Source organism: Oncorhynchus tshawytscha, linkage group LG13 (genome assembly GCF_018296145.1).
Source record: "Oncorhynchus tshawytscha isolate Ot180627B linkage group LG13, Otsh_v2.0, whole genome shotgun sequence".
Classification (NCBI taxonomy): domain Eukaryota; kingdom Metazoa; phylum Chordata; class Actinopteri; order Salmoniformes; family Salmonidae; genus Oncorhynchus; species Oncorhynchus tshawytscha.
Window position 1 is genome coordinate 61507754 of NC_056441.1, and position 24056 is coordinate 61531809.

A 24056-nucleotide genomic window follows, 5' to 3' on the forward strand; every position below is an offset into this window, starting at 1 on the left:
TGGTTGAGAGAATGCCAAGAGTGTGCAAAGCTGTCATAAAGCTGTCATAAAGCTGTCATGTGGTGGCATGCAGCGTAGTGGTTAGTGTGTTGGGCCAGTAACCGGAAGGTTGCTATATCGAATCCCTGAGGTGACAAGGTAAAAATCTGTTGTTCTGTCCCTGAACAAGGCAGTTAACCCACTGTTCCTAGGCTGTCATTGTAAATAAGAATTTGTTCTTAACTGACTTGCGTAGTTAAATAAAGGTTAAGTTGAAAAAAGGCAGGTACTTTGAAGAATCTCAGACATATTTAACACTTTTTTGGTTACTACGTCATTCCATATGTGTTATTTCATAGTTTTGATGTCTTCCCTATTATTCTACAATGTAGAACATAGCAAAAATAAAGAAAAACCCTTGAATGAGTAGGTGTGTCCAAACTTTTGACTGGTACTGTACATCTGTATTATCCAGGGGGGAGTCGGCTTGGAGGAAGACATGAGTCCGTTAAATCTAGACCAGCTTCAGATTGGATCATACAGGGTTGTATACATTTTTTAAAACATTTTGGGGGACAATCTCTGAAATTCTGTTCTGAAATAGTTTCTTAAAAAGTACACCAAAGAAAATGTAACATTGAGGGCAATAAAACAACATGTGCACAAATGAGATAAGACAAGGTATTGATCAGAAACCATAAAGACCATTTAAATCATCAGTAGTCATCAGGATAAGCAGTACAGGGCAGTACAGGGCATTACACCTAATTTATACCCTACGCAAGTACACAACACAAGCCATTAGAAATGTGCGTTCTTGCATTGTGTGCATGCGTAGGGTATACAGTTCACATTGAGTTAGAGATTAGAACACCTCCTTTATAATGAACGGTTGACCAACATGTTTCTGATGTTCGTCTGTTGGTGGCAGCGGTGGGATCTGTTCATGTGTTTTTAGGTCTGGAGCCACAGTGGACATAGCACTCAGAGGCACTGAGGCACGCAATGAGACACATCAATGATGGGCCAGATCAGGTGTCTGTTGTTCAGAAGCTAACAGACACCAGTATGACGGTAACATTGTCGGCACATCCTCTTCTCACTGCCTCGTTGGCCAGTCTCTGACATGCTGCTTCATAGTGGCCTTCTTCCTCAGTCTGTCCCTCCTTCCTCTCAACACTCCCATTCTGAAAATAGCCGCAAAACAGTGTCACACACCGCAGCAAACACACATCATGAGACCTCTTTTATCCATAAACACACATTGTGAGCATGATGTATACCTGCAAGACGTTGAGAACGTATTTAACAGCATCCTCTGCAGAAAACACTTTAAACAGACCATCACAGCCCAGGATAATGAACCTGAGACAGAGAAAAAGAGAAAGAGAGAGAGTTCACCCATCAGTCTGCCAACAAATTCAATTAGCTTTTCCAAGCCCACATCATGTCAGTTCAGTGACTACTTCAAGGAAGGGAGTAAAAGAAAATGCATTTATAAAGTATTGGAACGGGGCTTGGCTTGGAGTACCTGGCATAGTGTTACCTGTCATTGGTTAAAACCGTACATGTCTTACTGATCATTGGTTGAAAGAGTCAGTGTCTTACCTGTCATTGGGTGTAAGCTGACAGCGTCTGAGGTCAGGTGTGGATATGACTCCAATGCGTTTGTACTGTCCATCTCCTATAGACCTGGACACTTCCAGCACCCCAAGGACTCTCCCATCCCTGCAGCAACATACACAGCAGCAACCATGGATAAAGAGTTGATTAAACAGTTATTCCTCCTCACAGAGCAGGTCAAGGACATCACTAGTACTTATCAAAGATTATTTTTGTTGTTGATGGTTTTTTCCAGGCACAGATTTACAGAGAAAATATATGAAATCCCAGTGAAAGCCCAGTACCTCACGGTGCCCCCCGCCCGCTGGATCCTCATGCGCTCCTCGTAGATGGTGGGGTTGTGTTCCTTACTGAGCGCCAGAGTGACACACTTCCTATCTCCGCCCTGCATTTCCTGTTCCATCCGACAGAGAACCGCCTACAGAAAGACAGAGACACAATGTTACAGGTGAGGAAATGTACTACAACGCAACAGAATAAAAAAAGCCGCTTCCTATGGCAATATCATCATTGATGATGGCTAAATAAACAGGTTAAAACTAAGGTTATGTATAAAATTGCACCCTATTCCCTAGTGCATTACTTTAGCCAAGGGTCAATAGGGCACTGGTCAAAAGTGGTGCACTGTATACGGACTGTGTGAGCAGAGGAGCACCTTACCCTGCTGTCTCCCAGGTTGGCTACATACACCATGTCATCCACCACTAACATACAGGTGGCTGTAGAGCCATCCTTCCAGGCAGGCTTCCTGTGGGACCAGACCAAACACACTGTACACATCGCTTCATACATTCATTCATGTAGGACAGATTAGCTCATCAATTTATAAGGCTTCTAAAATACTCCCAAATGGCACCCTATCCCCTACATAGTGCACTACTTTTGATCAGGGCCCATTTGGGAAACAAAGCTATATAAGGAATAGGTTGTAATTTGGGACTCAACCATAGTAATGCACAGACATTCAAAGCACTTACTAGACATCCGTGTTGCCTCCCACAATGTTTCATTGTTCCGGCTTAACACGTCTGTACGTAATAGAATGTCAGTCTGGTAAAGAGGAACTACGTCACTACCTACATCACTGCCTTATCCGCTTGAATAAAATACCAAATAGTAGCTAGCAAGATGGAGATCACAGAGATTTTTAATGAGTGCATTTTGCAAGTGGTTGGTTTACATCAACTACCAACTCACTGAAACCACAAATTTTGGTTTTGAATAATGACGTTCTGGCATGTTTGCCTCGTGATTTGTTGGGAGAGTTGTCCGTCTTCACTTATCGTAGTTACCAAGAGAGTGCGTCACATCTACCAGAACCTAGTCACTGCTGTTGCCTAGGGTCGGGTTTACAAGACTAAGCACTTACTGGCTGGAGGCTTTTTTCAGGAAGTCTTCGTCTGTTTGTCGGAAGGTGTCTAGTAGGCACTTCTTCACGAGTTTGTCCAGGTTCTCAGTTTCTACTATGGGAGGAGACACACAATATGCATTAGATATTGATGAATCTTCTAGAATATTGTGAAGAGATAATACCACTAGAAATGAAAGCCATGTTTATTGAGGATGAATAGGCATGTGATCTGAGTCATTTTTTAAATGATTTAACCAGGCAAGTCTGTTAAGAACACATTCTTATTTACCATGACAGCCAGGACTAGGGTCTGTAGTGACGCCTCTAACACTGAGATGCAGTGCTGCGCCACTCAGGAGCCAAATCTCAAGAATTAACTGATGTATATTGAATATGTGAAGAGATAACACAACAAATAAATCCGGCCCAGTATTTTGACAGTGAAGAGGAGATCTGAGTCTTTCCATTCACCTTTAGGGAACTTCATTGCCAGAGTGTGGTGAAGATGTTCTGCAGCGAAGCGAGAGGCTCTAGCTCCTCCATGGCCGTCGAACACAGCGAAGTAGGCCAGACGAGACCTTCAACACAGACAGTAGTGTACGTCACTTCACTGGAGCACATCACACCTTCCAGGTCCTAACAGACTGACACTCCCCTATGTTAGAGAGAAGGGGGCTTAGGATGTCTCCCAAAAGATATTCTTACCTATATAGTGTACTACTTTTGGAGGGTCTGTTCAAAAGTAGGAAACTACATATGACTGGCAATAGGGTGCACTTTGGGACTCATCCTGACACTGCCCTGCGTCAGAGGGGACTTACACTGTAGTTGGAAGGGTGGACAGGCAGGTTTTCATGTCAGATAGGAGAATGTGAGCGTCCTGCATCTCCTCTCTCTCTCCCCTCCGAGCGGCTACATACCCCTTCAGTATAGGCACACCTGGGGATTGATCAGATCACACAGAGAGTGATCACTTTCACTCAGAGATTGATCATCTGGGGACACAGAGTGATCTCTCATAGCTAGTAGTAACTTTACACCCAGACACAGACAGACAAGACAGACAAACATAAAATAGGTGACATACTGCACATTCATGTGGAAATGTCGAAAACCTTTACAAACTTTCTTTTCTTCTAGTTTTTGTTCTTCCACCACCTCATCATCAGGTGCGTCTCTTTTCCTCTTGGCCCCCCTGTCCTCCAGGGCTGATGGACATGTCTTCTGTACCGAGGCTTCACCTGGTGCAGGACGAACCGGGACAGACAATGAAGGGAAAAGATAGCTATTCAGCCATCCACTGCTAACTGTCGACTACCCAGCTTAGCAGTTCCAGCTTAGCAGTTCCAGTTTAGCTAACAAGTAACGTTTGATAGCTAGTCGGGAAATCCACTGCACTGGGCCTATCAAATTAATGACTAGCTATTCTTATAAAAAATAAACTGTTTGATGATATTTGTTCAAGTAACGTTAGCTCGATAGCTAGATTTGGTTGCTCTCTGTGTGCTACATAGCAGTTGACTTGCTAACCCAAACAAGGCTCGCTAACGTCACATAATTGGCTAATGTAATGTTAGCAAACACGTTATAGCAGAGGCTGGGTTAGCATTAGCAAGCTAACGTTATTTGATTACGACACCTTGAAACATGTTAAATGTGTAATTCGTGAAACATGTTTAAAGTGACATATCAAGTTATCTACCTGCGGTTTGGGTTGGTTCTGGAAGATCGTCAAATAAATCCATATTGAAGAAGGCGCTTTCGCTGGTTTGTTGCTTCTTGCTTCATTCAGGGGCGCTCGAAAATAGTAACTAATGAAAATGTAGCAAATGTGGCAAATGAACAACATTAGCACATCTGTATTATTTCATCGTGACGTATTCTCAAAAAGTTTGCCTATTTTCTATGAATATTTAGCTAATTAGCTAGTCCGATATGTATATGGTCTAATAAAATATATATAAATGAAACTTTTCGAATTACGGAAAACATCAGTTATTACTTCAAATATTAATATGTTTCACACATATTCTATGTCAGCGTTGGTGGTATAGTGGTGAGCATAGCTGCCTTCCAAGCAGTTGACCCGGGTTCGATTCCCGGCCAACGCAAGTTGTTTTGTAATACTGTCTGATCTCGCATGCTATGTGAAAACATTTGGCTTTCAGCTATATACAAACTATTTCCTACATATTTTTTCCCCCAAACAATAACCGATGCAACATTGAATGAAGATGTTCAAAAAGGGTTGTGATATAGCCTTCAACCACCTGGCGACGCCCGACGATTTTGGTCTCTAGTCGAACTCGGAAGCTATGTCAAGCTTTGCTGTAATAGCATCACGGCAGCAAGGTTAAGACATCCGGTTTTCGTATTATGCCTTCAAAATAAATGTCCGCGGTGAAGACGCTATGTGTATGATACAAAATCAATATTTTTTGCAGATTTGCATAGTGCATAGTGTTAAAATTATGTCCAAAAAAATGTAGAACAACATGGAGTGAACATTTTTACCAAAGAGAATTACTACATTATATACAACAAATAATATTATAAAGTGGAGTACACTGAGCAGTGGTTGGAGATTAAGTAAATGAATGTAAAGAACATACAGTAAGTAGTAATAGCCTACCGGTAAAACAAAAAATATAGGCCTAAAATGACCATTTAAAAAAATGTAACATTATTTTGATTGTATGATTATTGTTAATTTATTGCTGCTATTGTTCAAGGTTGCAATTTAGAAATGTAATGTTTAAGAAAAGTCTTAGTTTATGTTTGTTGTGTTGCACAAACAAATTGCACATCACAGAAAAAACTACCGATTGTGTGTCCATTAAACCATAGTCCAGTTTATTCACTAGTGTCCATCCCTATTATACAAAAAAAAAGTGAATTTGAACAAAAAGCTAGGTCTTAGGAGGTGTTGCTGCACTTTTACTGTCGTCAGATAGGTTTGAATGGAGTAACTGGACTCTATGGCACAAATATAGCATTCTACAAGGAAAATGATCGATTGTGTGCCCATAAAACCAGGGTCCAGTCTACTCACTGTCCCTAGAATACAAATCAGGTGCTCACCAGCATTGGGATAATATAGGTCGTTTACAGGTATGCCAGTCAGTTAACACCCCATCCACTGATCACATTGTTGTCCCCCACGATGAAATCGGGGAGGGGACTGTGGTCTGTCTCCGTCCGTTCGTTAGTCACATGAAATATTTTAGACAGCACTGTTCAATCTTTGCTAATGAGAACCAAGATGGGCCTAGCTTCCTCCTTCATGACTGGGAAATGCCTCAATTCTAGGCTGTAGAAAATCCTACATCCATCTCATTAGATCAGAACAGGGTGGATCAACAATGATTCATATTACTTGCATCCTAATAAAAGACTAGTTGTGTTTTGCTGCAAAACACACATTATTTGTCTACCCATATGATGTAGATCATTGTTAAGTTATTTGATGTATAAGCTTCAGTAACAAAATAACACCATGGTTGTAACAAGACTTTAAACAGGTACTTTTTGTGTACAATATGTTTATCTTGAGTCCACACTGGTAAGTTAACTTATGTAAATTAGACAGTCACAGAGGATTTTCTGCTGAATAACTGGTCAGAGCATAGAACTTTCCATTCAGCTTCAGGCAACTTTAATGTAAGGCATGATCACACCTGTAGTGACTACTTCTATCTGTCACACCCATTGTTGCTTATCCATAGTTCACTCGATATATCAACGTAATTAAACCCAACACAATGTTGGGTTTAAACAGAATGCTTCCCACCACTTGATCACATAACTAGACGTGATCTGTACGTGATCCCAAAGCTGCCACCAATGTAGCGGACGAAAGTGAAAGCTTCAACAGGGACTCTAACCAGGGCGTATACTTGGCAAAGTGAGCTCTAACTGATGTTGCCATGAAAGCCTAGTAGACCTCTGGGCAGAGGCAGTAGGCCTAAAATCCTGGCATATGCCTTGTTACAATAGCCTAAGTAAATAACATGATTAACACATCCATAATAATCATCTTGAGACGGCCTTGGAAGTGTAAGCCAACAAAATTCATTATTTTACATTAACCTGTTTAACTGCATTGATATGGCTTAATTGATCATAGTCCGGACTTGTTGTAGTTGCAAATACCATGCAGTTGCACCAGAAGAATTTAAACCAAACATATATTTTTTTAATGTCTTCTGTTTCCTCACATTTATTGATGAATTCATTTCCCATCATGAAAATGCATCCCCATTCCCCAATCAAATATGTTTATTAATACCACAAAAAAAGTGAAAACAAGCATAGAAAACAGCAATGGTGATACTCTGGTACATCTCTACGTAGACGACACCATTCTGTATACTTCTGGCCCTTCTTTGGACACTACTATTATATTATAAATAGTTCGGTGACAACCTGGTTGATTACCAATATTGGTTTGTTAAAATGTTTGTTTTGTTATATAAATAATTGTGGGACACAAAAAAAAGGCAGTGTAGAACACCATTGCCCAAAATGCATTGCTCCAATAACTTTCAAAAGATTGTTCTGAAGTTTGCCCCCCAAAAAACAAATTTTCCTATGAATGAAGTCCACAAATCTTTTTATGTTTTCCTATTAATTTAGTTGCACAAAAATGTGTGTATTTTCACACAAATTAAGCCACACAAAAACACATGAAATGTGCTGAAATACTTTTTTTTCTACATATTTGCAGGAATTGAGTGTGAGATTATGTTGAACATATATATAGCATTCTGTTGGTGGCAAGAATGTTGTATAATAATTTAAATAGAAAAACTGGAAGTGTTGAATCAAGTGTTGTTTTTCGTATCAGTTCATACAGTGCCTTAAGAAAGTATTCAGGCCCCTTGACTGTTTCTACATTTTGTTACGTTACAGCCTTATTCTAAAAAATATTAAATCGTTTTTTCCCCCTCATCAATCTACACACAATACCCCATAATGATAAAGCAAAAACAGGTTTTTAGAAAGGTTTGGCACACATGTATTTGGGGAGTTTCTCCCATTCTTCTCTGCTATTCCTCTCAAGCTCTGTCAGGTTGGATGGGGAGCGTCACTGCACAGCTATTTTCAGGTCTCTCCAGAAATGTTTGATCGGGTTCAAGTTCAGGCTCTGGCTGGGCCACTCAAGGGCATTGAGAGACTTGTCCCGAAGCCATTCCTGCGTTGTCTTGGCTGTGTGCTTAGGCTCCTGTTGGAAGGGGAACCTTCACCCCAGTCTGAGGTCCTGAGTACTCTGGAGCAGGTTTTCATTAAAGAGCTCTCTGTACTTTGCTTTGTTCATCTTTGCCTCAATCCTGACTAGTCTCCCAGTCCCTGCAGCTGAAAAACTTCTCCACAGCATGATGCTGCCACCACAATGCTTCACCGTAAGGATGGTGCCATGTTTCTTTCAGACATGACTCTTGGCTTTCAGGCCAAAGAGCTCATTCTTGGCTACATCAGACCAGAAAATCTTGTTTCTCATATGGTCTGAGAGTCTTTAGGCTATGTACAGGTGCAATGATCGGTAAGCTACACTGACAGCTGATGCTTAAAGTTAGTGAGGGCGATATAAGACTCCAGCTTCAGTGAATTTTGCAATTCGTTCCAGTCATTGGCAGCAGAGAACTGGAAGGAAAGGTGGCCAAACGAGGAGTTGGCTTTGGGGGTGACCAGTGAAATATACCTGCTGGAGCGCGTGCTACGGGTGGGTGCTGCAATGGTGACCAGTGAGCTGAGATAAGGCGGGGCTTTACCTAGCGAATACTTATAGATGACCTGGAGCCAGTGGGTTTGGCAAAAGACTACATCCAATTTGCTGAGTAGAGTGTTGGAGGCTGTTTTGTAAATGGCATCGCCAAGTCAAGGATCGGTAGGATAGTCAGTTTTACGAGGGTATATTTGGAAGCATGAGTGAAGGATGCTTTGCTGCGAAATAGCAAGCCGATACTAGATTTCATTTTGTATTGGAGATGCTTATTGTGAGTCTGGAAGGAGAGTTTACAGTCTAACCAGACACCTAGGTATTTGTAGTTGTCCACATATTCTAAGTCAGAACCGTCCAGAGCAGTAATGCTAGTTGGGCGGGCGGGTGCAGGCAGTGATCGGTTGAAAAGTATGCCTTTAGTTTTACTAGCATTTAAGAGCAGTTGGAGGCCACGGAAGGAGTGTTGTATGGCATTGAAGCTCGTCTGGAGGTTTGTTACAAAGTGTCCAAAGAAGGGCCAGAAGTATACAGAATGGTGTCGTCTACGTAGAGATGTACCAGAGTATCACCAGCAGCAAGAGCAAGATCATTGATGTATACAGAGAAAAGAGTCGGCCCGAGAATTGAACCCTGCGGCACACCCATAGAGACTGCCAGAGGTCCGGACAACAGTCCCTCTGATTTGACACACTGGACTCTATCTGAGATGTAGTTGGTGAACCAGGCGAGGCAGTCATTTGAATAACCAAGGCTGTTGAGTCTGCCGATAAGAATGCGATGATTGACAGAGTCGAAAGCCTTGGCCAGGTCGATGAATACGGCTGCACAGTATTGTCTTTTATTGATGGCGGTTATGATATCGTTTAGGACCTTGAGCGTGGCTGAGGTGCACCCATGACCAGCTCGGAAACCAGATTGCATAGCGGAAAATGTATGGTGGGATTCAAAATGGCCGGTGATCTGTTTGTTAACTTGGCTTTCGAAGACTTTAGAAAGACAGGGTAGGATAGATATAGGTTTATAACAGTTTAGGTCTAGAGTGTCTCCCCCTTTGAAGAGGGGGATGACCGCAACAGGTTTCCAATATTTAGGGATCTGAAACGATACGAAAGGGAGGTTGAACAGGCTAGTAATAGGGCTTACAACAATTGTGGCGGATAATTTTAGAAAGAGAGGGTCTAGAATGTTCAATTGAACAGAAACGTTTCTATACTGAACAACCAGTTGGAGGGATTTGGTTGTGGGCAGATCACTTTTGTCAAGTCAATGGTCTCTGCCTTTCATAGTGTGTTGCATTCTGGGGATAACATTTTTCCAGCTTGCCTACATGTCAACTGCTTGAACTTTACAAAAATCATGTGATCAAAGTTCATGAAGTTTTGACTGAGGTCAACTGCTAGTTTCTTTAGTTGCTTTTCACCAACATCATCCTGCTGCATTGTGGGAGGCTATTGTCAACAATCATTAGGATGTTTTAGTTTGATCCATGCGAACATGACCAAAACATGAACCAATTTTTGTTTTTCATGTGTACAGTGGATATACAGTATACCGATAAATGTGATATTTGAGACTCTCAGTAATTGATTGTACACTGTGTAGCCTACATACACACATATTATTATATTATGATTTCAGTTTGTGAGTGTATGATATGGGGGTTAGATATGCCTACATATTTATCTCTTGGGAACATTGCCATGTTGATATGAGCCTTGCTGTTGGAAATCCACATTAGTGTCTGACTTTCAGCTGTCACAGATGCACTTCCCTGGACTTCACTCCTCCACTTTTGTCCACTGTCGGTTGCTTTGGCCTTACCACTCAAATGCGCCCATAGGTTGTGAGTTGGGGAATGCCATTAGCTTTCCAATGACCTTTAAAATACAGAATTAATTTCTTCAAGCAACACCTCGTCACACCCACCAAAAGGGAGCAAACGTACCTCAAAGTCTGTTCAAGAACATACAACTACAGTTCATCCATGTAGTTTATGGGCCTAGCTACATTTCTTATTCCCCCCTCTATACGTCACTTCCGGTTGAACATGCAACAAGGGAGAGTTTGTTGTTTTGAAAAGTTTGTGACAAAGTTTGCTGTTTTGGAAAGTTTTGAAAGTCTGGTTAATAGAAAGCTCCCTTTTGAGTTTGGATGCGGTGATGCGGTTGGCATCAGTTGATGGAACCGCTACTATCTGTCCAGTGATCCTGCCGACCAAGGCCGGGTATGAGGAGTTGTTTGGTGTAGCTGCTAGCTAGCTAGATGCCTATCAAGTGTGGTGGAATATTCTATTCAAGTGAGAGAGATGTTGTCATTTCTTCAAACAATCATCTTTATTCAATATCGAGTAATTATTGCAATAATGAAACCAGTCCCTCCCAACAGTCACATTCCCAGTGGGTCAGAAGTTTACATACACTCAATTAGTATTTGCTAGGATTGCTTTTAAATTGTTTAATTGTTTAACTTCCACAAGCTTCCCACAATAAGTTGGGTGAATTTTGGCCCATTCCTCCTGACAGAGCTGGTGTAACCAAGTCAGGTTTGTAGGCCTCCTTGCTCACACACGCTTTTTCAGTTCTGCCCACACATTTTCTATAGGATTGAGATCAGGTCTTTGTGATGGCCACTCCAATACCTTGACTTTATTTTCCTTAAGCCATTTTGCCACAACTTTAGAAGTATGCTTGAGGTCATTGTCCATTTGGAAGACCCATTTCCAACCAAGCCTAAACTTCCTGACTGATGTCATGAGATTTTGCTTCAATATATCCACATAATTTTCCATCCTTATGATGCCATCTATTTTGTGAAGTGCACCAGTCCCTCCTGCAGCAAAGCACCCCCACAACATGACGCAGTCACCCCCGTGCTCCACGGTTGGGATGGTGTTCTTTCGGCTTGCAAGCCTCCCCCTTTTTCCTCCAAACAGAACAATGGTCATTATGGCCAAACAGTTCTATTTTTGTTTCATCAGACCAGAGGACATTTCTCCAAAAAGTACAATCTTTGTCCCCATGTGCAGTTGCAAACCGTAGTCCGGCTTTTTTATGGCGGTTTTGGAGCAGTGGCTTTTTCCTTGCTGAGTGGTCTTTCGGGTTATGTTGATATAGGTCTCCTTTTACTGTGGATATAGATACTTTTGTACCAGTTTCCTCCAGCATCTTCACAAGGTCCTTTGCTGTTGTTCTGGGATTGATTTGCACTTTTTGCACCAAAGTACATTCATCTCTAGGAGACAGAACGCGTCTCCTTCCTGAGCGGTATGATGGCTGCGTGGTCCCATGGTGTTTATACTTGCATACTATCGTTTGTACAGATGAATGTGGTACCTTCAAGCATTTGGAAATTGCTCCCAAGGATGAACCAGACTTGTGGTCTTTATTTTTGAGGTCTTGGCTGATTTCTTTTGATTTTGCCATGATGTCAAGCAAAAAGGCACCAAGTTTAAAGGTAGGCCTTGAAATACATCCACAGGTGCACTCAGATTATGTCAATGAGCCTATCAGAAGCTTCTCAAACCATAACATAATTTCCTGTAATTTTCCAAGCTGTTTAAAGGCACAGTCAACTTAGTGTATGCAAACTTCTGACCCACTGCAATTGTGATTACAGTGAATTATAAGTGAAATAATCTGTCTGTAAACAATTGATTGAAAAATTACTTGTCATGCACAAAGTAGATCTCAAGTAGATGTCCTAACCGACTTGCCAAAACTATTTGTTCACAAGAAATTTGTGGAGTGATTGAAAAACAAGTTTTAATGACGCCAATTTAAGTGTATGTAAACGTCCGACTTCAACTGTACAATGGCTCTTCATTTCTGGTAAGTCTAAGTCAAATCGCAATTACGGAAAGATATTCACGTTTGTGCTGTACTGAACTAAAGACTTGTGTTTGCATCTTTTTACAATTGAATCTGGTTTCTCTGTTGCAGTGAGCCAGCCAGGAAGCTGTCAATGTCCATTCCCCATGTCAGTCTCCTAGATCACCCTGTCTTTGTGTCTGAGTGGTGTGGATGCAGTCTTCAAGCCCACCAGTCTCTCCAGGAGGAACATAACTCTGATAGTCAGCGCCACAGCAGAGCACCCTGGCATCTGTACAGGGGGGGGTCTCCAGGTACCTATTGTGGACCAGCCTCACACCCTTTTGGCATGACACTTCACTGTTGTCCCAGAGTGTATCCATAACCAGTCAGGTAGTACACTGGTCTAGTACACTGCAGGCGGGAGCAGTACTCCTACCCTGATCATGGCTTACCGATGAGGTGTAGGTCCTGAAATACAGACCTCACATCCGACCCAACGATTGCATTTGACAAGATGAAGTGAACAACCACTTTGTATAGGAGCTAAATGAAAATAAAACAAATTGCTATGAAAAGTATTTCAGATGTTTATTTGAAAAGTATTTACATCTAGGAATGTATGGATTCATCCTAGCTTGGCATGGCCCCCCACACACATTAAAAAAAATTAAAAGTCTGAGCTGGAGGTACCCATCCTGGGGAGAACGGTCAAAAGCAGTGCACTATATAGTGAATAGGGTGTCATTTGGGACTCAATGTCCTTCTGGGTGAGTAGCGGCGACCAGTATATTCTGACATAATGGGTTTAGGGTTAGAATAGGCCAGATGAGGAGGAATTGTCCTCAGTACTGGAAACTTCTCTTGGTCTGAATGTCATCAAGGATTTGCTGCAGCTCCTCATCCTCAAACCGCCCCTCAACACTGCAGAGAGAACAAGCAGGTTTCAGAACAAAACAGCACAACTCCTGTCATTAAATGTATAATTAAATGTAACACTTATTTAACTAGGCAAGTCAGTTAAGAACAAATTCTTATTTACAATGACGGCCTACCGGGGAGCACTGGGTTAACTGCCTTGTTCAGGAGTAGAACGACAGATTTTTACCTTGTCAGCTCGGGGATTTTATCAAGCCACCTTTTAGTTCCTGGCCAAATGTTCTAACCATGAGGCTACCTGCCACACAGTTTGGTTATACCAAACGTTTAAGCCCGATTTCCTGGTCAAGAGCCGACTGCTACCCAATCAGAGACGAGGCTAAAGAGTCCAGGTTAGAGCAGGGGTTTCTAAAGTTTCTCACTCAGGCCCTCCTTCCAGCATTGTGGAACATCCCGCGCCCCCCTGAGTAAGCACCACATCTATTTCTATGGGCACAAGCTCTGTTCATGACACAAACGGTTCACAACCCGCTTGTTGGCAGAGAGAACATGTTGAAGGTTTAAAGCTTAATTCCTGCAATTGTACACATTTTGTCATGGGGTGCAGAGAATGTTGCTGTTTTAAAGTTCATCTTTTTCAAATTCTTTACATTTTGCCCTGTCTAATGTGTGTTCATGTGATATGAGTGACAAACATTACATGATATTTAGGCAAATAAAACTAGCTTTAAAAAGTTAACTGACATGGGATAGTTGATCTGGACATTCTTGACAAGTTATAAATGGCTCTCTAAGGTATGCAATGACTGACAAGAGGAACTGATGATGCACTACTCAACTTCAAAATGGCACCTTGTGCACTTTCTAGAGTAAGTTGAAAGCCGGACTGACCCCCCCCCCAGGCAGTTTGGGAACCACTGGTTTAGAGGGCTGAGTATGGCGATAAGTGAGGAGACAGTAACAGCAGGTCTTACCTAGGGATGAGGGCTTTGGCCTCCTCCGCTGCTTCTGGACAAAGGTTGGCCAAACTGGCTAACTCAAACTTATGCAGCTTCTTCTGCAAGAGCAAGCTGTGGGATACAGGACAATAATTTCAGTCAACATGAAAAGTTAATGAAAACATTCACCACCAAATAAATGTACATGGACTTTTATAAGGTATTGACATTTGTTTTTGGTTGTGATAGTGACAACAATTACACTGACCTGCGAACACTGGCGATAGTTTCTCTGTTTTTGAAACGGCTGAAACGTGCAGTATAATTCAGAGTTTTCATGAAGACCTCAGATAGCTCTTGTTCGTCCTCTGCACTCTCGTTCTGCTGCTTGCGATGCTCCAGAAGCATGTGTACCTCAGAGTTTAGAAGTGTCTCCGCGTTCTCGAACTCTGAAGAACGCAGGGGAGGGTGGGTTTTAATTAAGCAATAAGGCCTGAGGTGGGTGTGGAATATGGCCAATATACCACGGCTAAGGGCATTAAAAATGACCTTACGGGTATTTTTACTGCCCTAATTACGTTGATAACCAGTTTATAATAGCAATAAGGCTCCTCTGGGTTGGTGATTTATGGCCAATATACCACGGCTAAGGGCTGTGTACAGGCACTCCGCCTTAAGAACAGCCTTTAGCCGTGGTATATTGGCCATTAATCACCAACCTCTCGAGGAGCCTTACTGCTATTGTAAAAACTGGTTACCAAGGTAATTAGAGCAGTAAAAATACCAGTGGTATTCTGATATTCCAGAATTCAGGGCTCAAACCACCAAGTTTATAATGTGGAATATAGTTAGATAGGTACCTTGAGTGAATCGTTATATTCAATCTAGTTAACATAAATACATTTTGATACGAACCTTTGGGGAAAAGTAGCTGAGACGCGTCCTCCTCAATATCTCCGACAGTTGTTGTTGAACCGCCACTGGACGCCATGCTGCTTGTCACACTGAATGAATGAGCCTTCCTAGCTGCGGGTACAGTTAGAAAAATGAATAAAAAAAGAAACAGTTGATATCCAGTTGCTTGCTCTGAACCAAAAATGCCTTATACTTGTTTGCAGAATTGTTTCGGCATAACAAAAACACTAGCACGACGAATCTCCAAATTCATCAAGGAAGGAAGCTGCGTACCACTCAGCGTCTCGTCAGAAACACAAAAAAAGTACTTCTGGGTCACGGAATTTCAGACATTTTCAAAATAAAAGTCCCCCAACGTAATAGTAGAAAGATGTCAAAAAACTGTATTTGTTCATGATATATAACAAATAATTGTCTAAACAATAACAATGATCAAAATTTGTTCATATTTAAGTGACATTTGGGTTTTAAAACATGTTCAAATGTCAAATAAATGACCCCAATGCGAATCAATGTACATATATTACATATTGGTTTATAGATTAAAAACTATTCTGGGTGCCACACAAAGTATTGCCGCGAATACTCCGTAGGGTCTGTGGAATGTATAGGCTATTTTATCTCACTTGGTGCTTTCAAGACAACTTGGACTCAGAAAAAAACGAGGTCAAACGATGACTTCAGATAGTCGGAGCTCTAGAAAGATGGCAGAGTTTCTGACTTGGAACAAAAAAACACAAACACACAGACACACACACACACAGCAGCAGCAACCCAGCAGGATGAATCTGACGTGCTTGCCATGAGATAGTGAGTCACGTAGTCGGAGCTCGTTTTTTCCGAGTTCCCAGTTGTCTTTAAGGCGGCAACTGACACTAGACATGTTCAGGACATGTCCGATACACAAAAACACAGACACACACAGCAGCAGGAAGCCAACAGGATGAATCTGACTTGCTTGTCATGAGACAGTGAGTCACGTAGAACCAGTTTCACTTTCATACACAGCTCGAGACTAGACAGAACTTCATCGGGTAAGCAAAACAAATATTTTGCGCAATACCATTATTGCCTGTAATTTAATAGGAAAGTAGAGTAGGACAATGATGTCCTTAGTTTATACGGCCGTATAGCCTATTGACATAGGTCTGCTGTATTCTTTCTAAAACTATTAGTTTGAAACGGCCAAAAACCTAAAAGGGTTCTTCGGCTGTCCCCATATGAGAACATTTTTGGTTCCAGGTAGAACCCTTTTGGGTTGTATGTAGAACCCTTTCCACAGAGGGTTCTACATGGAACCACCCAAAAGAGTTCTACCTGAAACCAAAAAGGGTTCTCCTATGGGGACAGCAGGAATAACCCTCTTGGAACCATTGTTTTTTCTAATAGTGTAGGATTGCAGAAAATTAGCTTCTGGACCAGAGTCAGGAATATAAATATATAAGTATGTGAAGGGTGTGTATGGACAGTATGTGAATAGAAAATGTATGTACAGCAGTAGTTGTATAGGATGAGCCATAGAATACATTACAGTTGAAGTCGGAAGTTTGCATACACCTTAGCCAAATACATTGAAACTCAGTTTTTCTCAATTCCTGCTTGACGTTTAATCTTAGGAAATATTACCTGTTTTAGGTCAGTTAGGATCACCACTATTTTAAGAATGTGAAATGTCAGAATAATAGTAGAGAGTGATTTATTTCAGCTTTTATTTCTTTCATCACATTACCAGTGGGTCAGAAGTTTACATACACTCAATTAGTATTTGGTAGCATTGCCTTTAAATTGGTTAACTTGGGTCAATAAGTTGGGTGAATTTTGGCCCATTCCTCCTGACAGAGCTGGTGTAACTGAGTCAGGTTTGTAGGCCTCCTTACTCACACACGCTTTTTCAGTTCTGCCCACAAATGTTCTATAGGTTTGAGGTCAGGGCTTTGTGATGGCCACTCCAATACCTTGACTTTGTTGTCCTTAAGCCATTTTGCCACAACTTTGGAAGTATGTTTGGGGTCATTGTCCATTTGGAAGACCCATTTGCGACCAAGCTTTAACTTCCTGACTGATGTCTTGAGATGTTGCTTCAATATATCCACGTAATTTTCCACCCTCATGATGCCATCTATTTTGTGAAGTGCACCAGTCCCTCCTGCAGCAAAGCACCCCCACAACATGATGCTGCCACCCCCGTGCTTCACGGTTGGGATGGTGTTCTTCGGCTTGCAAGCCTCCGCTTTTTTCCTCCAAACATAACGATGGTCATTATGGCCAAACAGATCTATTTTTATTTCATCAGACCAGAGGACATTTCTCCAAAAAGAACGATCTTTGTCCCCATGTGCAGTTGCAAACCATAGTCTGGCTTTTTTATGGCGGTTTTGGAGCAGTGGCTTCTTCCTTGCTGAGCGGCCTTTCAGGTTATGTCGATATAGGACTCGTTTTACTGTAGATATAGATAATTTTGTACCTGTTTCCTCCAGCATCTTCACAAGGTCCTTTGCTGTTGTTCTGGGATTGATTTGCACTTTTCACACCAAAGTGCGTTCATCTCTAGGAGACAGAACACGTCTCCTTCCTGAGCGGTATGATGGTTGCGTGGTCCCATGGTGTTTATACTTGCATACTGTTGTTTGTACAGATGAACGTGATACCTTCAGGTGTTTGGAAATTTCAACCAAGGATGAACCAGACTTGTGGAGGTCTACAATTTTTTTTCTGAGGTTTTGGCTGAGTTATTTTGATTTTCCCACGTTGTCAAGCAAAGAGGCAGTGAGTTTGAAGGTAGGCCTTGAAATACATCCATAGGTACACCTCTAATTGACTCAAATTATGTCAATAGCCTATCAGAAGCTTTTAAAGCCATGACATAATTTTCTGGAATTTTCCAAGCTGTTTAAAGGCACTGTCAACTTGGTGTATGTAAACTTCTGACCCACTGGAATTGTGATACAGTGAATTATAAGTGAAATAATCTGTCTGTAAACAATTGTTGGAAAAACTACTTGTCATGCACAAAGTAGATGTCCTACCCGACTTGCCAAAACTTTAGTTTGTTAACAAGAAACTTGTGGAGTGGTTGAAAAACAAACTTCCAACTTCAACTGTATATACTTACAGTGCCATTCGGAAAGTATTCAGGCCCCTTGACTTTTCCCACATTTTGTTATAGCCTTATTCTAAAATGGATTAAATACATCAATTTCCTCAGCAATCTACACACAATACCCAAAGCAAAAACAGGGAGAGAAATTTTAGCAAATGTATTAAAAATAAAAAAAACAGAAATGCCTTATTTACATTTGTATTCAGACCCTTTGCTATGAGACTCGAAATTGAGCTCAGGTGCATCGATCATCATTATACAACTTCATTGGAGTTCACCTGTGGTAAATTCAATCGATTGGACATGATTTGGAAAGGCACACACCTGTCTATATAAGGTCCCACAGTTGACAATGCATGTCAGAGCAAAAACCAAACTATGAGGTTGAAGGAATTGTCCGTAGAGCTTAGAGACAGGATTGTGTCGAGGCACAGATCTGGGGAAGGATACCAAAGCATTGAAGGTCCCTAAGAACACAGTGGCTCCCATCATTCTTAAATGGAAGAAGTTTGGAACCACCAAAACTCTTCCTAGAGCTGGCCGCCCCCGGCTAAACTGAGCAATCAGGGGAGAAGGGCCTTGTTCACGGAAGTGACCAAGAACCCGATGGTCACTCTGACAGAGCTAAAGAGTTCCTCTGTGGAGATGGGAAAACCTTCCAGAAGGACAACCATCTCTGCAGCACTCCCCCAATCAGGCCTTTATGATAGAGTGGTCAGACGTAAGCCACTCCTCAGTAAAGGGCACATGATAGCCTGCTTGGAGTTTGCCAAAAGGCACCTAAAGACTCTCAGACCATGAGAAACAAGAGTCTCTGGTCTGATGAAACCAAGATCGAACTCTTTGGCCTGAATGCCAAGCGCCACGTTTGGAGGAAACCTGGCACCATCCCTACGGTGAAGCATGGTGAGACAAGTCTCTGAATGTCCTTGAGTAGCAGAGCCAGAGCCCGGACTTAAACCCGATCATCCGTGGCTCGGGTGGCTGAGGTACTTGATAATCTTCTCAGCCTTGCTGTGACATCGGGTGCTGTAGATGTCCTGGAGGGCTGACAGTGTGCTCCCGAGGATGCATTGGGCTGACCGCACCACCGTCTGGAGAGACATGCGGTACCGTGCAGTGCATTTTTATGTACCCTCGCTGTGATATTTCCAACAGAATCCTCTCAATGGTTCATCTGTAGAAGTTTGTGAGGGTCTTAGGGGCCAAGGAAAAATCTTCAGCCTCCTGAGGTTGAAGACGCATTGTTGCGCCATCTTCACCACACTATCGGTGTGAAGGGACCATTTCATGTCCTCAGTGATGTGCACACCGAGGGATTGAAGCTTTTGACCTTCTCCACTGTGGCCCTGTCGATGTGGATGGGGGCGTGCTCTATCTGCTGTCTGCTGGAGTCCACCATCAGCTCCTTAGTTTTGTTGACGTTGAGGCAGAGGTTAGTTTCCTGGCCAGGGCCCTCACCTCCTCCCTGTTGTGTCATCAGCAAACTTGATGATTGATTTGGAGACGTGCGTGGCCACGCAGTCATGGGTGAACAGGGAGTACAGGAGGGGGCTGAGCATCCAGCCCTGTGGGGCCCCCTGTTGAGGATCAGCATGGCAGAGGTGTTGTTGTCTACCTTCACCACCTGGGGTCGAACTGTCAGGAAGTCTAGGACACAGTTGGACAGGGAGGGGTTCAGACCCAGGGTCATGAGCTTAGTGATGAGCTTGAAGGTTGAGCTGTAGTCGATGAACAGCATTCTTACATAGATATTCCTCTTGTCCAGGTGGGATAGGGCCGTGTGCAGTGCAATGGTCTGTAGATCTGTTGGGGCGGTATGCAAATTGTAGTGGGTCTAGGGTGTCGGGTAAGGTGGAGGTGATCCTTAACCATTCTCTTAAAGCACTTCATGATGACAGAAGTAAGTTCTAAGGAGCGATAGTAATTTAGTTCAGTTACCTTCGCTTTCTTGGGTACAGGCACAATGGTGAACATCTTGAAGCAAGCTGGGACAACATACTGGGATAAGGAGAGATTTAATATGTCCGTAAACACTCCAGCCAGCTGGTCTGCACATGCTATGATGATGCGGCACACAGTCCTTGTGAGCAGTGGGGGCTCACATCGGCGGCTCAGTGTTGTTTTCGTTGAAGTGGGCGATGAAAATGTTTAACTTGTCCGAGAGTGAAGCGTCACTGTCCCCGACTTGGCTGGCTTTCCCTAACACATGCGTGCGTCTCTTGTCCGAGCCGTTGAATTGCGACTCCACTTTTTCCATGTACTGTCGTTTTGCCTCATTGATTGCCTTACGGAGGTCATAACCTGTTTGTTTGTACATGTCCATGTCCCCAATCACCTTTCCGTGGTTAAATACGGAGGTTTGTGCTTTCAGTTTTGCACGAATGCTGCCATTTTCCCATGATTTTTGGTTTGGATAAGTTCTAATCGTCACAGTAGGAACAGAACATTTCCCTGTTTGAGTGATCAAAATAGTCTTGAAGCTTCCTGCTTAAGTCTCTGCCTTTATGCGAGGAGGAGCAGCATGGAGGTGTGATCTGATTTGCCAAAGGGAGGGCGGGGGAGGGCCTTGTAGCCACCCCGGAAGGGAAAGTAACAATGGTCAAGCATGTTCTCCCTGCGTGTAGCACAGAAGATTTTCCTCAGATTTTCTTTATTAACGTCCCCAGCTACAATAAATGTGGCCTCGTATATGCTGTTTCTAGTTTGCACAAAGTCCAGTGTGGTTCCTTGAGAGCCATCACAATGTCGGGCTTGGGGGGGAATATACACGACAATAACCGAAGAGAATTCTCTCGGAGGTAATGCAGTGGGCATTTGTTGTAAGATCTTGAGTGGATGGCTGAGCTGAGCTAGTCTGGAGAAAGAGAGAGTTGAGCTGACCAACAGCTCACACGGTTGTGTGTGTGGCAGCCAGCCTAATGCCGCGTTCACATCATGTCGGGAACTCTTAAATGCGATCCACCTACTAGGAAACATGGGTATGATCTCTGGACCCTGATCTTTCCCACATGCTGAACTCAGACTTCATACACCACTGAAAATTGCAACAAACATGGAAATTTAGTACGAACAGTAGACCATGCCACACACAGCAGGTCTAGATTTAGGAATAGGACATAGGAATGGTTTACATGCCACAGTATCTTACCTCCTCTTTTTTGTATTGAATTTACAGAATACTAACTTCTTGAAACTCACAGAACCATGAGTCCCAGAAAGACAAAAGAAAATGTCTCTCACACTGACAGCTCAGCCTTAAAGAGCCCACCAAAACAAAGGCATATCAACAAAGGTTCCACCTTAAATCCCTCTAATGGCTCAGGGGACTCAGGAACCAGCAGAGCGACGGCCAGCCAGGCCAGGGAAGCAGAAGCAAACACAGACATACGTTATGCCAAGAAGAACATCCCTACTGTCAGATATCATCCTGACATCGCACAGAAGAGACCTGAGGCCCATCAGCATAGTCATAGCCCTGACAAGAGCAGTCAGGTCAGGGGTAAGCCTGTGGTCTCTCCCCCCAGGACCAATCAGGATCAAATAAAATCTAGTAAAATCAGCAGAGCCACGGCCAGCCAGGCCAGGGGAGCAGGAGAAAAGACCACAGACACACGTTACGCCAAAAGGAACATCCCTACTGTCAGATATCATCCTGCCATTGCAGAGAAGAGAGCTGAGGCCCATCAGCATAGTCATAGCCCTGACACGAGCAGCCAGGTCAGGGGTAAGCCTGTGGTCTCTCCCCCCAGGACCAACCAAATTGGGGGGAGCTCCATGGTCTCTCCCCTCAGGCCCAAAGCACTGCCCCTGGGGTTATGTCAGAAAGTAGAGGTGGAGGCGGTGGAGCTCCAGACCCGGGGCCAGAGAGAGAACCCCAGCTGGTTCTCCTGGCGTCAGAACCGAATCACAGCGTCGGTCGCTCACCGACTTGCCCATAGCCGCTTCGTTACTGGCCAGAGCACGACCCCGCCGGCTTCCTACCTGGCCGCCATCACAGGCCGCGGCACCAACGTCAAGACCCGCGCCATGACCTGGGGCATTAAGCGGGAAGCCGAGGCCGTGCAGAGGTACCATCTATGCATTTACTTTAATTGTTCTGCGATTGTTTTTAAATGTTGTATTAAATGTTGTATTCTGTGTCTGTAATAAAGTACAATCTCATCTCATTTTATCTCAGATATCAGAGCCTGAAGAGCAAGGCCCTGGGCCGGGCGGTGAGGGTGCAGGAGTGTGGCTTGTTCATCGACCCCCAGCGCCCCTGGCTAGCAGGCAGTCCTGATGGCATCGTAGAGGACCAAAGGACCGGCCAACGGCTGCTCTGTCTAGAGGTCAAGTGTCCCTACAAGCACCGTCAGAACACTGTAGCCCAGGCCTGTAGAGAGGACCCAGCCTTCTGCCTGACAATACAGGACCAGGGGGAGGAGGGGGGACAGGTTAGTTAAGACATGTTGTTTGTTGTATCATTGTACCCCCTGACTTGGGCTATACCAAGCTTTATTTTAATTTTTTTCAAGCATACTATCATCATAAAGGCATTTTAATTACATGAAGAGTGCCTTGCCTTGGTCCCCCTTGTTTTTGATGACCAGTTAACCCCTTAACCAAAGAGCACCTTCAATCTGTAAAGATCTACCTACTAGTGTATTCTAGCAGCACTTCCCTATTCTTCTTTTCTCTACAGGTGAGGTACCATCTGAAGCCAGACCACAGCTATTTCACCCAGATCCAGTGCCAGCTGGCGGTGACAGGGTTAACCCAGGCTGACCTAGTGGTGTTCACCCTGAAGGAAACAGCCATCGTCCCTGTGACCTTTGACCCTGTGTTCTGGGACGAAACCCTGGCCAAGCTGGAGATGTTCTACACCGATGCTGTCCTGCCCTACATCAGAGACGTACTAGATATGAGGCCGGAGGAGTAGCTAGCATGCCTGGACACTGTGGTAGAACCATGTGGCTAGCTTGTTCAGGATGAGACTAGCTTGTTCAGGATGTCAGATATGGAAGTCCCGAGACAAACTGTAGTTGTGTCTGTGGTAAAGGATTGGTCTGGGTTGTGTCTGTGGTAAAGGACTGGTCTAGGTTGTGTCTGTGGTAAAGGACTGGTCTGGGTTGTGTCTGTGGTAAAAGGCTATGGCGACTGCAGGTTTAGAGATTTTAACCTATTACTTTACTGTCAAATATTTGAATGTAAATAAACCATGCCTGCCTTACGACATCTCAGATACCTGGAGCTGATTTCATGTGAGCAGAGATCAACCTATTACTGAACAAAAATATAAACACAACATGTAACAATTTAAAATATTTTACTGATTTCAAAGAAGGAAATCTGTCAATTTAAATAAATGATTAGGGCCAAATCTATGGATTTAACATGACCGGGCAGGGAAACTGCTATGGGTGGGCTAAGACCCACCCACTTGGGAGCCAGGTCTACCCACTGGGCTGGTGTGGTTACACGTGGTCTGCAGTTTTGAGGCCAGTTGGACATACTGCCAAATTATCTAAAATAACTTGAGGCAGCTTATGGTAGATAAATTAACATTAATTTCTCTGGCAACAGCTCTGGTGGACATTCCTACAGTCAGCATGCCAACTGCACACTTCCTCAAAACTTGAGACATCTATGACATTGTGTTGTGTGACAAACCTCACATTTTAGAGTGGTCTTTTATTATCCCCAGCACCTAGTGCACCTGTGTAATGATAATGCTGTTTAATCAGTTTCTTGATATGCCACA

General features: G+C 43.2%; 3 protein-coding genes and 1 non-coding gene across 6 annotated transcripts; 2 read left to right on the forward strand and 2 right to left on the reverse strand.

Moving 5' to 3' along the window:
* Positions 1-661: 661 nt before the first annotated feature.
* Positions 662-5164, reverse strand: LOC112234012 (integrin-linked kinase-associated serine/threonine phosphatase). 3 transcript variants are annotated; one of them, XM_024401984.2, is made up of 10 exons: positions 4656-5164; positions 4069-4194; positions 3775-3892; positions 3425-3531; positions 2972-3062; positions 2263-2350; positions 1887-2020; positions 1588-1707; positions 1263-1344; positions 662-1166 (listed from the first exon to the last, which is right to left on the reverse strand). In XM_024401984.2, the coding sequence occupies exons 1-10, from the start codon at positions 4696-4698 to the stop codon at positions 1026-1028; spliced, it is 1050 nt and encodes a 349-aa protein (XP_024257752.1). In that variant the 5' UTR covers positions 4699-5164; the 3' UTR covers positions 662-1025. The 3 variants fall into 3 exon arrangements, with proteins under 3 accessions (XP_024257752.1, XP_024257753.1, XP_024257751.1); XM_024401985.2 differs by having other exon boundaries at positions 2972-3065; positions 4075-4194; positions 4656-5163; XM_024401983.2 differs by having other exon boundaries at positions 2972-3065; positions 4656-5162.
* trnag-ucc lies at positions 4993-5064 on the forward strand. The gene has a single exon. It is a non-coding gene; the product is annotated as a tRNA-Gly (tRNA).
* Positions 5165-13058: 7894 nt separating the features above from the next.
* polr2d (RNA polymerase II subunit D) lies at positions 13059-15516 on the reverse strand. The gene is made up of 4 exons (XM_024401982.2): positions 15214-15516; positions 14567-14747; positions 14335-14430; positions 13059-13405 (listed from the first exon to the last, which is right to left on the reverse strand). The coding sequence occupies exons 1-4, from the start codon at positions 15287-15289 to the stop codon at positions 13327-13329; spliced, it is 432 nt and encodes a 143-aa protein (XP_024257750.1). The 5' UTR covers positions 15290-15516; the 3' UTR covers positions 13059-13326.
* Positions 15517-15976: 460 nt separating this feature from the next.
* On the forward strand, positions 15977-23530 carry LOC112265435. Its single transcript, XM_024442729.2, has 4 exons — positions 15977-16247; positions 21492-22383; positions 22494-22749; positions 22998-23530. The coding sequence occupies exons 2-4, from the start codon at positions 21521-21523 to the stop codon at positions 23232-23234; spliced, it is 1356 nt and encodes a 451-aa protein (XP_024298497.1). The 5' UTR covers positions 15977-16247; positions 21492-21520; the 3' UTR covers positions 23235-23530.
* Positions 23531-24056: the final 526 nt, after the last annotated feature.

Bases quoted from the DNA above. Each gene is read 5' to 3' on its own strand.
- LOC112234012 (XM_024401983.2), bottom strand. From the start codon at position 4,698: ATGGATTTATTTGACGATCTTCCAGAACCAACCCAAACCGCAG. The intron at 3,893-4,068 runs GTTTTCGACATT...ATCAATCCCCAG, and splicing joins AGAAAAGAAAGTTTGTAAAG to GTGTGCCTATACTGAAGGGG. The intron at 2,021-2,262 runs GTAAGGTGCTCC...GTCTTTCTGTAG, and splicing joins CCAACCTGGGAGACAGCAGG to GCGGTTCTCTGTCGGATGGA.
- polr2d (XM_024401982.2), bottom strand. From the start codon at position 15,289: ATGGCGTCCAGTGGCGGTTCAACAACAACTGTCGGAGATATTGAGGAG. The intron at 14,748-15,213 runs GTTCGTATCAAA...TGCGTTCTTCAG, and splicing joins TCAGCTACTTTTCCCCAAAG to AGTTCGAGAACGCGGAGACA. The intron at 14,431-14,566 runs GTCAGTGTAATT...TGTATCCCACAG, and splicing joins ACTATCGCCAGTGTTCGCAG to CTTGCTCTTGCAGAAGAAGC.
- LOC112265435 (XM_024442729.2), top strand. From the start codon at position 21,521: ATGAGTCCCAGAAAGACAAAAGAAAATGTCTCTCACACTGACAGCTCA. The intron at 22,384-22,493 runs GTACCATCTATG...ATTTTATCTCAG, and splicing joins GAAGCCGAGGCCGTGCAGAG to ATATCAGAGCCTGAAGAGCA. The intron at 22,750-22,997 runs GTTAGTTAAGAC...TTTTCTCTACAG, and splicing joins AGGGGGAGGAGGGGGGACAG to GTGAGGTACCATCTGAAGCC.